The sequence below is a fragment of the Oryzias latipes genome, chromosome 2 (assembly GCF_053564925.1).
Source record: "Oryzias latipes strain Hd-rR chromosome 2, Olatipes_Hd-rR_3.1".
Classification (NCBI taxonomy): Eukaryota; Metazoa; Chordata; class Actinopteri; order Beloniformes; family Adrianichthyidae; genus Oryzias; species Oryzias latipes.
In genome coordinates this window covers 11,901,347-11,914,457 of record NC_136238.1, presented here as the reverse complement: position 1 = coordinate 11,914,457, position 13,111 = coordinate 11,901,347, and the positions used below count along the sequence as shown (strand labels likewise).

The window sequence follows — 13,111 nt, the reverse complement described above, 5'->3', positions numbered from 1 at the left end:
TCGCTTTTTTTCTATTTAGTTTAAATTTTTTAATTGAAGTTAGGTTTTAGTTTTTTTTAATTTTGCAGTCTTATAATTTTTTTACAGTATATAGAATGTTATATATACTCAATTATTTTCACATAAATAGTCATGGAAGGCTATTAATTATTAAGAAAAATAAAATAAATTGTCCAAAAAATGACGTCACAAATTCTGTCATTTAAAAAAATAAAAATCCAAGGCTCTAATAAAAAATTAATTTGAAACAATTTACCTTTATGACTATATATTAAAATAAATTCATTTTTAAATACTTTTAAAAACTGGAAGGGGAGCAAAATAATTACTGCTGGTATTTTCTTTGCAAATGCTGACATAACAGATTTATTTATTTACTTATTTTTAGAGCTGCACTAAATCCGCATATCAGTATAATTGGAATAAAAATGTATTTATCAGTAATACTTTTTTTGGTAATAATGAGTTGAAACAGTGATTTAACCCTATAAATCAATTATTAACTATGAAAAATAATCATAGTTTTTCACAAAAGTCTTGGGAGTGGTTTTGGGTTGTAGTGTAAAAATTCTCAAAATATACATTTGTTTGGACAGGACCCCCCCAAAACCTAATCTCAGAGCCTGAATATGGACAAAAAATGTTATTTCCTGTAAATCTATAGAACACTTTTACTTTGTTTTGATTATTATTACACTCAAAGGACTTGGGAACTTAATGATTCTCTAAAAGTAGAAAAAAGAGTAAATAAATGTTGGTAATAAAAAGAAAGAAACTTAAACGTTTTAACTGAACCAGAGCCATAAGTTTTGTTTCTGTTTCTTCAACCTATAATGCAAATTTTCAGGTGGTCACTGAATAAGTTAGATTTGTTGGAACCTCATGTATTATTATTTTCTCTGAGTTTCTTCTCCAAGGTGGCGTTTTTGTTTGTGGGCTCGGCAGTGATGCCCTCACAGAAGCTGTAATGGAGCCGCAAATGGCATCTGTGTCTGTGGAGCGGCTGTAAGATGTGGCTCTAATGCTGTTGGAGGACATCCTGCGAGGTTAAGATCGCCATTTTCCCCGAAAGCAAACATTTTCCCCACCTGGAAGCCTTTTATGGGATGTTTCTGCCAACACATTTTAAGAAGCAGCACTTTCTGCAGCATTTGTGAGGCAGCAGGTGAAAACAACTGTTTGTAAGTCGTTTTAGCTCAATTCAAAGGATTTTCATTCAAACATTTAAAGTCAAAGAGTTTTAATAACTAAAATATCTTAACTTTTGTACATCAATGGAAAGAAATTGAAAAAAATTTGTTTTGTTCCATGGAAAAACTTTTTTTTTTATTATTTCATTGCAGATTAAGAGTTATATTTTTGTTTTTCAATAGATGGCGCCATTTTTCCGCTATTCACAACAATCACCACAATTTAGCATTGATGCTACATTAGGTTAAAGGGTTTGTCTTTTTCATATCAACAATTTAAAAAAAAGAATCATATCAAATCGTTTCAAAATGTATTTTGCAAAATACGTAGCGTAGCAGCAAAAACATTTTAGTGTTCAAAAAATAGAAAGAAGTTCCCAACCTTTTTAATTATTTTGTGCAAAAGTGTCTGGATAACGTCATTTTGTTAGTATGATGATGTAGTAGAAACATTTTTAAGATATAAAATTTACAATTATCTGTCATTAAATTATTTTTTTAGATCACAATAATATTTTTTGATGACTAAAGTTGTAAACATCAACTCAAAAATAGGTAAACAGATGTGCCTCTGAGAAAAAATTAACAAAATCAAAAATTTTAAGTTTTAACCCTTGTTCTATCCTATGGGGTCAAGATGACCATTGACGTGTTATTCCTACCATGACAAAGGTGGATAAAGGTGGAAAGATTTCATGTAATCCATGGACACCAGTGAAGATCATTGAAGAAAACAGGTTCAGCCCACTGTCTAGTGGGTCTAGATGACCCAACTCCCAACGTTAAAGTGCCTAGGATAGCACAAGGGTTAGAGAACTAAAATTAAATGTATACTTGCATATTCTTTGGTTTGTTTAACCAAGAAGAGCAAAAAAAAAAAAAAAAAAATGGCACGCTTTTGAAAAAAAGAACTACACTGCTAAGAAGAGTAAATGCAGGTTTTTCTGATTTTGAGAGAAGGCTCACTCCAATCATCTTTTGATCTGTTTTAAATACTTTCCCAGTGGTCTTTTCGTTATTTTTATGCTGTTTTTAGCCAAAATCTAAAACAGTTGTGTTGTTTTTTAAGACATAGTTTCTGCAGAGCGGCAAGTGTTTATTAGAAATTCGCCTCACTGTTGGTGAGGAGCAACTCCACCCTTCCTTCCCCTCCCTATTGCTGTAGTGATACCTCAAATCACAACAATTTGGATAAAGACATACTCAGAAATACACTTTTCAGCTTAATTTTCCAAACATTTGGCCTCCATCATGTAAAAAAAGCCAGAAGAAACTGTTGAAAACACCAAAAACCTAATTTTCATTGGAGTGGGTCTTTAAAATTCTATCTATGACTAACAAACGACTCTGGAGCTGTCTTAATGATCCAGCCTCACTCTGTCTCAATTAAAAAAAAAAAAGATGAATTACTCCAAATGTGCAAAATTATTCCAAAGGGAATTTTTCCGCTAGTTAACAAATGAAAATACACAAAACGCCACATGGCTCCAAAGAAAATGACAGAAAGAAAACCTGCTGTTCTACAAGTGAAGGCTCTGTGCAAAGTTTTTAAAGTGACAGTACACAATTAACCCCAAAAAGCCCCTCGTTTACTGAAAATAGCCTTCATTAACTCTAATTAAAACTTGAATGTTTAATCGAACTGCTTTTTATTTTATTTTTTAAACAAGAAAAACGTATTTTTAAGAAAGCCATAAACAGGAACAAAGCAGCTTCTGTACGACCAGCATGTGTTCTTCTCCATGTTTTTGTTGTGGTCGTCTGCCCACTGTGTTTTTTTTTACATCTCAAATTTGCTTTTTTTGTGTTTACTTTTCAGATTCCGCTTGGTTTGTTGGGTAATGAGCCATAAAGCAGTCCGTGTACTGTTTACAGGACCTTCCTCTGTGCTCCTGGTCTGTGTTCGGGTCCAAGCAGAACTAGTTCTGCATGAAGGCGTCATGTCCAAACAGCTGGTTGGTTCCTTTCATCTCCATCAGTGGAACCTTGAAACTGAATTTCTATTGGCCAATGCTCCAGAGGACCTTCACACCTGTGGCCTCAAATCACGAGTTGCTGCTGCTGCTTCACTGGAAGGGAGAAATCCTAAATGGCATTAGTTAAAATTCTGAAACTGCAGGTTGTCGTTGCAGGAGGAGGAGGATGGAGACCTACAGGGTGATGGAGTCATAAAAACAGGGTGGTTCCATTGCTCTCCTCATCCTCAGGAGCATCTTCTCTGCTTCTTCAACTAAAGAGGGAAATGCTGCCTCCTGCTGGCAGATTGCTCCCATTGCAGGCATCTCCTTTTTCTTGATTTTGATCGTTTTCCTGCACATCACGGAGATCGAAAAGGACTTTAATCATGGTTTTTACGTTTTTTTTTCTCATCATAAATGATCATTCTAAAAAAAAACTTTTTCTAGAAACTATGTCAACGGATCAGCATCTAGTCAGCAGCAACTCCGCCCTCAAACCCACCCAGGTAGGTGTCAACTTTTAACATGTGGTTTCAAAACTAACCGTGTTGTTCTTTGCTAACCCTTGTGCTATCTTAGATGAGCCCACCCTTACTTTGACATGTTATTCCTACCATGACAAAGGTGGATAAAGGTGAAGAGGATTTCATGTAATCCATGGACACCAGTGAAGATCACAAATCATTGAAGAAAAAAGGTTCAGCGCACTGTCTAGTGGGTATAGATGACCCAACTCCCAACGTTAAAGTGCCTAGGATAGCACAAGGGATAATCCAGCTGCTTCTGAGCTTATTGGTGCAAGAAAGATGTGAAAACAAACCATGGAAAACATCAAAACTCCAGGAATTGAGCTAAAGATTTAAATTTCAAACACATCAAGAGTTTGACCTTCTTGAACTTCATGTGTCTTTTTTTTTGTCTTTCTTTTTTGTTTCTTTCAGTGGAGTGGAGGAGGTTTTGGAAGCTGTTGGAGCAAAGAAAAGTGAAGAACTTCCTGTTTTTTTCCCCAGCCGTGAAGTTTGAAACCATCTGAACATCTGGTTCTCCTTTGATCCATCACATGACATACCACAAAGTTTACCCCACTTCTCGTCTTTTCTTACATATATGTTCTAAATTATGACATAAAGACGACACATCTGGACAACGCAACTTTGTTTAAAGTTTGTAAAAAAACTCCATTTCCTGCAGATGTTTTGGCTTTTGGTTGGGAGTTAAACTGTTCATGTACACATCTATTTACAGACGTAGTATTTTATATTCTGCATAAAGTTTATAATCTTCCATTTAACCCTTGTGCTATCTTGTGGGGTCCAGATGACCCCACCCTTATATTGACGTGTTCTTCCTACCATGACAAAGGTGGATAAAGGTGGAAAGATTTCATGTAATCCATGGACACCAGTGAAGATCACAAATCATTGAAGAAAAAAGGTTCAGCCCAGTTCAGTCTTGTGGGTCCAGATGACCCAACTCCCAATGTTAAAGTGCCTAGGATAGCACAAGGGATAAAAGCTCAGTTCTTAGTCAAAAATGAACTTTGAGCTTAACAAGAAGATCTCAAGAAGTAAAGAGGGAAGCAGAACTTCAGGGAAGGACCTGACTGCACCAACCTACTCTAACCGTAATTGTAAAAATAACTTTATATTAAATGAAAACAAAAATAACTGTTGCTGGTAAGGATAAAGTTTCTTTCAAGGGTTGTGGGAGTACTTGCAGGGCTGATTGATGTGTGCAACCTGGCCCTCGTGGAATGTCATGATGTTGCAAATGAGACAATGTGGCCATGAGCTTGCTCCAGATGACAACCTTCTCTGGGATTTGAACCATCAACCAGTTAGTTCAAAGTCTGTTTCTGATCCAGCTGAGCTACAGCTGCTTGAACATGAGGGTCTTAAGTCCTCAAATGAGTTCAGGTTTGTAGTTGTTAAAAGCGCTGAAGAGGAAAAGTGATGACTGTGTATAGGAGCCGAAGCAGGACTTGAACTCTCAATGTTTGTCTTGTTAGTCCAGACTCTCTACCGTTCAGCCACTGAGCTGGTGATGGACATAGGAGATCTCCTCCAACTAGAAGATGGCGTCAGTAGTATGTAGTAGGTGTGTTTGCCAACATTTTGATCAAATATGACCGACGAATTCCTGATCTGCTGTAGACAGAGTAGCTCAGTGGTAGAGTCTAGGTATCTAAAGTGAAAAGTTGTGGGTTCAAATGTCAGGCTGAGGTTGTAACCAACCTCAATTGATGATGAGGGCACTATCTAGGAGTAGATAATACTAGAATTCAGGTAGATACATAGGATAGTTGAGAATGTATGATAGTAAGAGGGAGCAGTTATGTAGAGGCATGGGAGGAGAAGGAGATTGACCTCAATAGAGGTACAAGGAAGACAAATGAACATTGAGGTCCAACTCTGAGTAGGAGTTAGAAGGTTGTTGGAATAGTAGGGAGGTGCATAATACAGATAAGAGTTGATGGCCAGTTGATACTATTGTGGTTGCAGGCAGATAAATTTACAGTTCTTACTAAAGTCCCCCTCACTTCTTACTCTAGAGTAACACCCTCCACAGGGGAGGTTGACCACTGTCTGCATGTCACCATTTGCTTTCCTTGTTTGCTTCTTGTGGTCAACCTCCTCCTATTCCGTACCTCCTCCCTTACCCTATCTTATTTACTAACTCTTACGATTAACTTATTTGAATTCTAGTATTGTCTACTCCTAGATGAAGGCCAAGTGCCTCATCAATTGAGGTTGGTTACAACTTCAGCCTGACATTTGAACCCACAACCTTTCACTTCAGATACCTAGACTCTACCACTGAGCTACTCTGTCTACAGCAGATCAGGAATTCGTCTGTCATATTTGATTAAAACGTCGGCAAACACACACACACACACATATGCTACTGATCTTCATCAACTCTCAGTAGCTCAACGGTAGAGAGTCTGGACTGAAATTGGAAGACTGAGGGTTCAAACCCACAGTTGAATAGTACTACTGATAACTTACTACTGTTTTTCCTTCACTTTTTTAGCAGCACAGATGATTCTTCCGGTTCTGCTTGAAGGTTTTCAGGCTCATCTTCAGCTTTTAGCACCAAAAAAAACTTGATCAGAAGCTGAAACGCGTTTTAAGACCAATCCATTCTGGACCAGTTGAAGCTTGAATCTCTTTTTGATCAGCTTAATATGAGGCAGGTGTAGCTCATTGCGCTGAGGAACTGACGGTTGATGAGCTGGTGGAAGGTTCAAATCCAAAACTAATCATTCTATTTCACATTAAGAAGTATCTGCTATGAAATCCAAATAAATTGTATTTTTTTTCTTTTGGACATTTCTTGAACTTTTATTGACTTCTATAGATGACTCAAAGAAACCCTGGTCCTTCACACCTTCACCCTCCCTCCATTCAAGTTCTCCACCAGTTTTCCCTGCCCGACTTGCTCGGTGACTTCAGCTCCACCCATCGTACCTGTTCCTCCTCTCACCTGAAACGCTTCACATTTCCTCCTATGAATCCAGGCAGCTCACTGCTTCCCTCATCTCTGGATCCGTTTTTCCCCGTCAACTACAATGAGTGCCAAGCTGTGGACGGAGGAGCAGTTTAACTGCCCCGTGTGTCTGGACCTGCCCAACGACCCGGTCACCATCCCCTGCGGACACAGCTACTGCATGGCATGCATCCGGGACTTCTGGACCAAGGATGACCCCAAAGGGATCTACAGCTGCCCCCAGTGCCGCCAGACCTTCTGCCCCAAGCCCCCTCTGTCCAGAAACACCATGCTGGCCGAGGCAGTGGAGCAGCTGCGGAAGGGAGCCCTCAACCCCACGGTGCGGGACTCTGTCCGGAGCGCACGGGGCGTTGGAACCCCCTCCAAAGCCAGGCTGTCCACGGCGGCCGTGCTGTGCGACATGTGCAAGAAGGAGAAGCGCGCGGCGGTGAGGAGCTGCCTGGCGTGCATGAGCTCCTTCTGCGAGGAGCACCTGAGGCCCCACCAGACCAAGAAGTCCCTCAAGAAGCACGAGCTCATCGCGCCCGTCAGCAACCTGGCGGAGAAGATCTGCACGCAGCACAAGTACATGCAGGAGTTCTTCTGCCGCCACTGCAAGATGTTCGTCTGCTGGCTGTGCACCAGCAACCAGCACAAGGACCACGAGTGCGTGTCCACCAAGATGGAGCGATTAGAGAGACAGGTACGTTTTTTCCCCTTCTTTTTTAAGGCCCACACCATAATAACCTCACCGCCATGCTTTGCCGTTTTTCCCAAAAAGGCTGCAACTTCTACATAAAAACAGTTTGTTTAGAGGCAGTTTAGCTCATTCCTGCTTCCCTGTGTTCAAACACCTGAACTGAGCTCAGCTGAGCGTTTGCCCTCCCATCAGCTGATTACAGTGACGGAATTCTGACCCTGACCCCCACCCCCATTGGTGTAGTTTTCAAAATTGAACCTGAAGGTTTCAAAAGAGTTTGGTTCAAAACAAACATGGCGCATAACTGTGGAATAAACCTTTGATTTTTCCTAATTTACATTTTTACTTTATCTCTACACATTTGATCTGTTTTATAGAACACAAATAACAGTTTGATCTCAGTTTTTGCTATAAAAAAAGACTAAATTTACTATTCAGAATTGACTTTTAAGGTTCATTGTGGACTTATTGTTTAACAGAATTAAAAATATCTGTCAAAAAATGAATTTGGGGTTAAAGTAAAGAGAAGGAGCATTTCCACCCAAAAAAATATTTATAAAGATAAATTATAAAGGCTCATTTTAAAGTAGCAAAATACGCTCAAAAAGACACGGATCAGTTGATATATAACCGTTTTGTCAAAATTTAACATATATAGTCTGACAATTTGTCATTTTATGGGAGGTTTTTCAAAGTCAGATTTAAGTTTCAATTTCAACTAAAGCCTAATTTAAACGTCACATTTAACAGAAAGAATATTTTATTTACGCAATAAAGTCGACATAAAGGGGTGGACATATTTCAAAATAAAACAGGGATATACAGGACAGGATAGGACTTTTACAGCCAAACTGTCAGAATAAAAGTCATCGTTGGAAACCGTACAGGCAAATCCGGCTGGTCCGCCCTCTTTTGTTCAACGACTTTCTGTTCCACACATCGTCGTCTTTTTCTTTTCCTTTTGTCTAAGAAGATAGGGGTTAGAGGCAGTTGGAAGACATTCCTTACAGCATTCCTGAAGGAAGCTCCTCCCTGTCCTGATCCCTTCATTGATGTCCGGCCTGATGGTCTCTTGCAGAAAGTGCTGTCAGAAATCCAGGCGGAAAATCAGCAGCGGCTGAAGGACAGAGAGCAGGAGCTGAAAGACCTGAAGAAGATCATGGAGGTGGCGAAGGTTGGTCCCCACCGATGGTTTCTGCCTCAAACCTCCACGGAATTTTTCTTAAGTTTGGGGATTTGTGGGTTGTTTTTTTTTTCTTCCCTGCAGAATTCTGCAAACAAGGCGCACAGCGACACAGAAACGGTGCTGAGGGAGCTGCAGGAGTCAGTGGAGCGTCTGCAGGAGCTGCTGCAGGAGGCGCTGGATGAGGCCAGCCTGGAGAAAATGGGCCAGGCCCAGGAGGTGGTGGACAACCTGGAGGTGGAGATCAAGGAGAGGAAGAAGAGGGACACGGAGATGAAGGACCTGGCAGGCTGTGATGATCACATATACTATCTACAGGTGAGGCATTCCAGGGGGAAAAAAATGAAAACTTGATGAGCTTTAATATGAAATAAAATAAATCTATAAAAATTTATATTTTCATTTTAAAAGCATCTAATTTTTCTGAAATCAAACATTTTTTGGATTAAAAAAGCTATATTTGCTAAGTAACAAACGTGACGTAATGCATAAAACTTTTAAATAGTAGTTTATTTTATGCTTGATGACATTGAACACTTTTTTTTGCAACTTAATCTATGAAAAAAATTCATGATTCAGATGAAAAATAATGTTTTTATAAATAGATTCGATTCAAAAGGATTCCATATTTATTGAAAAATACAAGGACATCTATTAAAACAACATGAAAGTCAATTTAAAAAGTGAAAAAAACTATTTTTTGAAATAGCTAGTCATCAATTCATTTTTAAGCCGTTTAGTTTTGTAATTTTGATTATTTTGGACTATTGATTAGTCCAAATGACAAGAAACAGATGGCATATTGGTTCAGTCTAAAATAAATTAAAATATTTTGATTTTACTGACAAACCATTTTAAATTTCATCACAATATTTTATTTATTTGAGGTCGCTGTATGTAAATCCGTACTGAATGCATTGATGGCTCCAAAAAAGTACAACTATCTAAATTCCACGATGATCCTGCCTTCAGTGAGTCGCTCTCAAACACACCACGTATTTGTTAGAAATCCAGAAAAACATACAGCGAAGAGAAATTACCAAATAAAATAATAGCAGCAAAAAACAAACAAACAAAAAGTTTTAGTAAAAACGCTAAAGGACTAATGAGTTTATAGTCTGTAAGGATGTGAATCTGGAAAAAGTGTGGAACCAAAACCTGCCTATAATAAAGCACGGTGGGGGTACAGTCATGGTGGGGGTTTCTTTTGTTCCTCTGCAAACCTGTCATGCTTATAGTAAGCCTTTATAGGACTTAAATGTCTTACAAATGATTCATATTTAGATGATTATGGAATCTCAATAAAAAGTGTTATCCGATGGTGAGACTTCTATCTGCTAAAGGTTTCCAGAAGGTCTCTGTAACCTCTGTCCTTCCCTCAGACGTGTGACTCCATGTCCACTCCTCTGGAGGTCGGGGACTTTCCAACCGTGCTCGTCAACGCCGACGCCTCCTTCGAGCCAGTTCGGAGCGCCATCCTGGCCCTCAGGGAGCGAGTGGAGGATCTGTGCAACCTGGAGCTGGGAAAGATGATCAAACAAGGTCTGCAGACCGCGGCACTCTGTGTGGCTTTTATGTCCTTCAGCTGATTGAACTTTATTTTTCCTCTTTCAGTCAACGACACCACGCTGTTCACACTGAAAGACTGTAAGTTTCCAGCTTTTCTCTGAACATCTGTGGTGTTGGATGCTTCGTCTAAACCAATTCTCTATCTTTCCAGCCAATAGGAACAAAGGAGCCAAAACGGGGATTTTAAAACGTGAGTTTTGTGCATAAACTTCAGTCAAACTGCAGAACGATGCGTTCAAGGACTTAAAGTTTCCTTCTTTTCTAGTGTTTTCACGTCCTAATCCTCGCAACGCCAACAGCAGCCGTGCAGCAGGTCTGTCGGGGCGTTTTTCTACAGTTGTTGTCAATTTGCTGCAAACACTTCCATTAAAAAAAATGGATTTTCCTTCTTTTTGAACAGCTCCCACACCCAGCATCTCAGTCGGAGGCGTCCGTTCGGACAGGCAAGGTGCTCCACAGTCTCACCCAGGGATGTTTCAGGAGGAATTCAAAGCACTAATAGTGAATTGTTTTTCAGGTTTGGGGCTGAGGGTTCCTGATGTGAGAAGCAGAGACACACGTGGTAAGCTTCAAAAATGAAAGAGAGCGTGTTTGGGATCAGCTGGAGTCTGCCTTGATTTTATTTTTTTAATTAAAATAAAATACTTGTTTTCACGCTGAAGATCGCTCGAGTTCACCCAGACTGGGAAACCGGCGCCGGAGAGACGAAAGGGAGACGGGTGAGGCGACAAGATGTGAATCACACGGCTGATGGTCAAAAAAATCTAAATTCATTTGCTGATCTTTTTTTTTTTTTCTTTCCTAATTTTGGTCAAATTGAACAAAATATAATCAGAATTTCTAGACAAGCCTCACAATGATAAATCCTTTTTAGTCACAATAAAAACCGCAGTTTGGACTATTTTTACGCAAAATGGCTTTAAAAGAAGGTAAACTATTAAAAACATTTATTTAAATAAAAGCCATCTTAATGTAAATATCCCAAAAGGGTTAAAACAGGTTGTTTCCATACAATTAGTGTATTTTGTCTCTATTCTAAGCAAAGTAGGTTTTAATTCCTAGTTTGGGACAGACTGCACTGATTTAAAAATCAATCTGTTGGCAGATTTATACATTTTTCTGTGTATTTTAAACAAAAATGTGTTCGTTTTAGGATATACTTGTAATTTAATTGCTGGTTGAATTTTATAGTAAACTTAGGAGTTTCAATTTCAGCTTTAAAGGAAATCAAAACAAGAAAAAGAGAAACATAAAAGCTCATCGATATTGTTTTATATTTTTTCCTCAAATGTTTTTTTTTTTTACACAAATGTCCTAGAATTAGAAAATATTTGGAAAATCCGATCAGATGTACTCCAAGAATTGAAAAAAAGACCTTAGAACATGCGATGCATCGTGGGAAACGTAGGATATAAAGGTCATTTACCAGCTTTTCTTGCACAAACAAGGCTCAAATTAGCAATTACTGTTGGGACTTTAATTTTTCCATTTATCTACCACACAAATCCAACAACGTCCAACAATGTGCAGTCTAAAAAAAGTACTTTATTAAAAGAAAGCAGCAGAAAGCCTACAGTTTGCAAAGAATAATCTACAATATGATCAATTAAAGGAAGCGGGATTCGTTTTCAGCATTTGAAATTGGCATTTACGAAACATACGGATTTTAGTATCTTAAAAAACAAAAATTTTAATCAAAAAAGTAACATTCTTGCTAGACGAAAGTGAATCTGCTTTTAACTGTATTCCCTGATTTTGTGATTTTCAAAATAGAGACCGAGACTAACCTCCAACCCAGTCCGACTCCCAGCCGCAGAGAGCCTCCGTCTCTGTGGAGCAGGTCCAATCAGAGTCAAGCTATTCCAGCTGCAACTCCAACTCCGGTTGTAGTCGCACCTGCACCTGCGCCTGCGCCTGCACCTGCAGCATCAGGGGGTACGACCACCTTTGCTGCCTTTTCCCGCCCCTTCTAGTCGCATTTGATGCAAATGTTTTGTAAACTTTCCCTCTTACTGTTGCTGACAGCCTTTAGCCGGATGGCGTCTATCGGCAGCCTGTTTCGCTCCCACCGCCGCGGCACTACCCCGGCCACCCCGGTTCAAGAAGCTCCAGCTTCTGCAGCCAATCCATGCAAGTCTGACACTCTGATGAATAGATCTTTCAATTTGGGGCTTGAAATAATGAGGTGTTGATTTCTTTTAAAAACAGATACCATAAAAACACACATTTTTGTTTGTTTTTGGGGATTAAACTTCACTTTAGGCTGTTTTATAAGTTTAGTTGTCGCCTAAACTGAAGGAATTTTTCATTTGAATTGGTTTAATCTTTCTTCAAACCCTTGGTTCTGATTGAGGATCTACTCTACTGACAAAGGATCTGGTCTAAGCTGTCCATTTTGAGGAGGAAAGCAATTTTTTGTGTTTGATACTTTAACAGTCAGCAATCTAAATAAAAAGCCCAATTTTAGCCTTTAGTCCAGGGGTGCCCTTTTTCTGCCCTGGTTTTGGCAGAAAAAAAACTTCTAGCGTTTTGTAGGACATAGTTTCTGCAGACCCCAACGGGTTTCCATCTAGAACAAGGACTGGACTTTCAGGCCTTCAGATGTTTCACAACTCATCACAAATATTCCTAAACCCAAAACAAACTAGGGTCTTTGACTTTCCACTTTTTCCATGTTCAACAGGGGGAATTGCCGCTCTGCCTGAAACCCCGATAGAGGGTAAGGTTTCTGGTTTGTGTTTTTAATCAAAACATTATCTGCAATCTTTTTCAAACTTACTTTAATGGCGATTTCTCATTGGTCAGTCAACCCAAGCCTCTTTCTGGACACGCCAATGCCAGACACCATGACCCAAGCACCAGCTTTCCCTACATGTGAGTTGATGTAGCATGAAATATGTACTTTAGAAGTCATTCATTAACTTCGTACTGTTCAAACTTTTTGTAGTGCGAGAAATTAACCTTGATAGCATCCAGGCACCGGAACCGAGGTCCAGAGAAGAGTTCCTGCAATGTGAGTCTC

At 39.3% G+C, this 13,111-nt stretch overlaps 1 protein-coding gene across 3 annotated transcripts in view; it reads left to right on the top strand.

The window, feature by feature from the left end:
• Positions 1–3,778: 3,778 nt before the first annotated feature.
• trim25l (tripartite motif containing 25, like) overlaps positions 3,779–13,111 on the top strand; it is a 10,617-nt gene continuing 1,284 nt past the window's right edge. The window contains exons 1-18 of one of the 3 annotated variants that reach the window (XM_078932486.1): positions 3,779–3,862; positions 4,090–4,130; positions 6,509–6,593; positions 6,669–7,340; positions 8,416–8,511; positions 8,605–8,838; positions 9,903–10,062; positions 10,135–10,167; positions 10,241–10,279; positions 10,355–10,402; positions 10,490–10,537; positions 10,607–10,651; positions 10,752–10,808; positions 11,863–12,024; positions 12,115–12,219; positions 12,773–12,808; positions 12,895–12,963; positions 13,037–13,102. In XM_078932486.1, coding sequence (XP_078788612.1) covers positions 6,720–7,340; positions 8,416–8,511; positions 8,605–8,838; positions 9,903–10,062; positions 10,135–10,167; positions 10,241–10,279; positions 10,355–10,402; positions 10,490–10,537; positions 10,607–10,651; positions 10,752–10,808; positions 11,863–12,024; positions 12,115–12,219; positions 12,773–12,808; positions 12,895–12,963; positions 13,037–13,102 — 1,819 coding nt within the window. In that variant the 5' untranslated portion in view covers positions 3,779–3,862; positions 4,090–4,130; positions 6,509–6,593; positions 6,669–6,719. Of the gene's footprint in view, positions 3,863–3,903; positions 4,131–6,508; positions 6,594–6,668; positions 7,341–8,415; positions 8,512–8,604; positions 8,839–9,902; positions 10,063–10,134; positions 10,168–10,240; positions 10,280–10,354; positions 10,403–10,489; positions 10,538–10,606; positions 10,652–10,751; positions 10,809–11,862; positions 12,025–12,114; positions 12,220–12,772; positions 12,809–12,894; positions 12,964–13,036; positions 13,103–13,111 lie in introns of those variants that run through there. The other 2 variants (XM_078932481.1, XM_020710330.3) reach the window with 2 other exon arrangements.